Genomic DNA, 4,078 nt, shown 5'->3' with positions numbered 1-4,078 from the left:
CAATGTGTCGAGCAGGTACAAGTGCAGCTTGGAACTGACAACGGCTCATTTACACAATGGCGCAGCCTGCATCGTTCCGATTCCATACCATTGCTCTGGCCACTCGAGCTCCACGCCGGCGACACGGTACCGGCCATCAGCGCAAAGCCTTGACATGGATCGTACAGAATGTAGAATTCAGTGGAGGGGGAGCACTTCGCGCATCACGTCCCGCCACGTGATCATGAAGGGCGGCGCTGCGTGAATGTGTACTTTCAGCGCTCTGTTGGGATACAACTACCCGCGTGCAGGGTAACTAAATGCTGACTCACACTGCGAAACGTGGCCGCCACGGGTATACTGGTCGTTGTCGTCATCGATCGTTCCACCCATATCCGGCCTCCATTCGAGGCGGCAGGCCACTGCTCCAATACATCGCTAGTTCACCCGCCCGAATGGCCCTTTGCCTTGAGAGTCGAAATGCACCGATCCAGCTCAAGTATGTACGCGACGTCCACAGTGATTGCTCCCGTCATGCATACGTTGTGTCGCTCGTATCCGGCCACTTCCCACAGGCAAGTTGCCGTGGAATTTTGAACGCAACCAAGACGTCTAAATTTGAGATAGACGTCCGAAATGGTGGGCCTTGCGACTCAACGTCGGGGTCGAGCTGGTCTCAAGGTCCTTCCCTAGTCCGTGCCCGCCGCCAAAACAATCGAAGTCGCCCCTCTTCCCTTTCGTCCGAGTGTAGGCACCTTGCCACCCCGTTTACTCGTTGTTCGAGACACTCCAAGTCACACAACCGGCTCCATTCTCCAGTCTGTTCAGAACATCCCACCGTCGTAAAAACGACACATACGAATGTTCATAATATCGTGTGACTTCTCACAAGTCGGCCATAAGAATAATACACGCTTGAATAAAGTATGCAATATCCGGGGCAAGGATCTGCAGATATCCGGCACGTTTATAGACATAAATGACATTTAGTTCGATTTATTTGAGGACACTTGTTCGGTGTGATGTTTTCAACATATCGGGGAGAGGATGGAGCAAAAATATGGAGAAAATGCTGGTGCTTGGTATGGGAGGTGCACTTTGCCTTTTGCCACCGAGCCTGTCCAACAAACATTATGGTCCGATCGCTCTTGCTTCTGGCCCTTCCAGCACTCGCGTCGGGCGCTGTGTGCACTCAAGCTGATTTCTTGCCACTCTTGACTGAAATCGTCGCATGCACGACCGCGTCGGGCATCAGCCCTACCGCTCTGTCGGGCACGGCCACTCCCGCCGACGTCATCAAGTTGTGCCAATACCCGGCGTGTCAAGCATTCTTCCGGTCCCTTGCGACCCTCAAGTGCACGGATGCTGAAGGTAACTCGATCGCTGCGGTGGCCACTGCGTGCAGCGCATTGTCTGGCGCCACCACGGCAATGCCAGCGAACGACACAACTACGCCTGTATCAGCCACAACGGCTAGTCCGATCACCACGGCCTCGACCGCTGCCACTTCCGCTCCTCCGAATGCTGTGACCAGCAATGGCATCGTCACCATCGTTTCCACGGGTGCTCTCGTCGTGGCCGCCACGGCATCCATGATGTAATGAATATAAATCTCATTATGTTGAAATCCCTCGCACATTCCTTCCCTGCGTGTGCTGTGCATGATGCCACCTCACTCAACGAGTATGCAGCTCACCTAACCACCACGATGCCATCTTCATCCTGTGCTTGACCAAACCGCTGGTGGTCGTGACCCAGGCATGTCTCGCCTGGCTTCACCAACGGAGCTCGTCCAGCAGTTATGTAGCGCACAAGGACCTTCCAGTCACATGAAGAATATGCCCAAGCGCCCACAGAATGCCCAATTCTACTTCTGTGTTCAGGAGACCGAGGCGGTCAGGCATGCCTTCTGTCGTGGAACACACCATTCAACCAAGACGGGGGTGCACACTACGTGAAACATGAACAATCTGGTTGAATTGCAGCATCAACGGGGCAGCGAGGACGAAATTATCGAGACGTCCCGTGGTCATAAGGAGTGCTGTGGTCGCGGGGACGGATCCAAACTCAATCGAAGCAGCGACACATTTGCGACAGCGACCATGTGCGCGAGAGCCAAAATCTCAACTTCCATTTTGATTGATGCGAGAAAATCCACTGTCGCCGGACAGGATATGGGAGAATTCGTATCCTCATCGTTCGGGCATAACGAAGCAGCATCGTGTGACGAGATGATGATGATGGAGTGGCCAACGTGGATGCAATCTTCGTGATGTCCTGCACAACACCATTGTCGTGGCTAGCCATCGATTTGGATGCCACATTCCCAGCCATCAACTGGAATTGCATCGGCACATTCAAGTTCGCATCTGTAGCGTATAAAAAATCCCAGCACTGCAACCGTGGTTCGTACAATCCTTCGTTGGCGTTGCAGGACTTTGTGCTGCTCCTTCGGACGAGCGGAAGTGTCGCCAAGACGTTGGATTTTTGGATGTGCCGTTCGCACGTTGGGGGATCGTGCGACGAAAATTTTTCCATCCACCCAGTAATGCACATGGATCCAACCACGAACGACGTTGACCACTTCCACACGCTCTCGTGATGTTGATTAAAGTACACGTCGAGTGTCGCATTGGTCACTTGGACGAGAAGACGCCCAACATTTGTCAGTTGATAGCGACAATGGATGGGATGTGGTAGCCACTGTGCAGGGTGACAGAGACCCTTGGTGGGACATGGAGCCTGTGTCTGATCGGAAATATCCAAGAAGGCTGTCGAGCCCGATCAAGGGTGAGCGAGCGATCCATGAACAGCCTCGTTCATCGCCGATGCGATCGCATGGATTTGATTGTTTGGATTGTAGTCAATACTGCCTGAGCTTCACACACGCTGGTGCCTCCATTCCATTGGGACCACATCCAGTTGAGACAGAGTTGAGGAGCAATCACATTCACACCCGGAAACACACTATGAAAGCACTTTCGCCCTTTGGCGTGCTGTGGGGGGACGACGCTCCGGCGGCCACGCCCTTGAAGCAGGACCAGGCAACCCTTTTAAACGTCAACGTTTCCAGTCTCCCGTGAGCCCCATCCATATGAGGCAAGTGCGCCGTCATCGATGCCATTGGGGCTCGTCATTCTTCTCGACTCCAGATCTGCCCAAAAGGATATCACGTCGATCCAGTGCTCCAGAGGTACTGACGCGATACGCCGCTAACTTCCACCGTCGTCCAGGACCCCACTCCTCGATACAATCGTATATCTTGGGCGTAGATGGATCAACATGGTGAACGGCGAATATCACAGATACATCCACTCGATTGTGCAGGTTGTTATAAACTACAAGTTCACGGCGGCAGCCACCACAGCAAGTGCACAAGCCGACGCAACAGCCACAAGGCCAGAGCTGGTCGCGAAAGGTTTCGGGGCGCTGGTTGTAGTGCCTGCAACCGTCGTTGAAGGGGATGATCCTGTCGATGGTTTGGTCGTTGAGGCGGCTGGGCCAGCGACAACCCCATTGCACACGCCGCTGGACGACGCAAGCGGGACGCCATTGGCGTCGTTGCATTTTAGGGATGCCAGAGACATGAAAAATCCCTTGCATTGCGGGAACTGGCACAACCTGGCAATGTCTCCCGTCGATGGCGTGCTTTGGAGTGCGGTGGGTGGCATACCAGACACTGTCGCACACGCGACGAGCACCGTCGTGAGGGGCATGAAGTCTGTTTCCGTGCACAGGGCGGCAGACACGATGACAGGAAGAAGCGCCACGACGACCGAGCGAACCATCGTTGTTCAAGACGTGGCAAGAGCCAAAGTGACTTGGCCGGCCAATCACACCGAATGAAAGTATGTCACGCTTATGCAGGAAAGTGTCCGTTTTGTCAGTACAAGACAATCATTCCATTCTGCACAAACCCACAGCATTGACAAGGCGTCTTCGGCTCTGCACAGAGTAGTCTAGATGCATTGCAGGGCTGCGGTAGTCACTTATGACAATGTACGCAGCTAGAACCTGTTATATGGCTGGCTTTCGCACACGAGAGGCCAAAATGAGGCGTTTGTGTGATGCTGCTGTCGTTGTGTACTTACAGAACGGA

At 53.8% G+C, this 4,078-nt stretch overlaps 2 protein-coding genes across 2 annotated transcripts; one reads left to right on the top strand and one right to left on the bottom strand.

Moving 5' to 3' along the window:
* Nucleotides 1-1,036: 1,036 nt before the first annotated feature.
* H310_14662 (hypothetical protein) lies at nucleotides 1,037-1,617 on the top strand. Its single transcript, XM_008882560.1, has one exon. It carries the CDS (start codon nucleotides 1,113-1,115, stop codon nucleotides 1,578-1,580), a length of 468 nt encoding a protein of 155 aa, XP_008880782.1. The 5' UTR covers nucleotides 1,037-1,112; the 3' UTR covers nucleotides 1,581-1,617.
* A 1,586-nt stretch (nucleotides 1,618-3,203) lies between these two features.
* Nucleotides 3,204-3,818, bottom strand: H310_14661 (hypothetical protein). Its single transcript, XM_008882559.1, has one exon. The coding sequence runs from the start codon at nucleotides 3,765-3,767 to the stop codon at nucleotides 3,318-3,320; it is 450 nt and encodes a 149-aa protein (XP_008880781.1). The 5' UTR covers nucleotides 3,768-3,818; the 3' UTR covers nucleotides 3,204-3,317.
* Nucleotides 3,819-4,078: the final 260 nt, after the last annotated feature.

This window comes from Aphanomyces invadans (genome assembly GCF_000520115.1).
Source record: "Aphanomyces invadans strain NJM9701 unplaced genomic scaffold supercont1.79, whole genome shotgun sequence".
Classification (NCBI taxonomy): Eukaryota; Oomycota; class Saprolegniomycetes; order Saprolegniales; family Verrucalvaceae; genus Aphanomyces; species Aphanomyces invadans.
The sequence above is the reverse complement of the archived record's forward strand: the minus strand, read 5'-3'. Positions and strand labels throughout refer to the sequence as shown.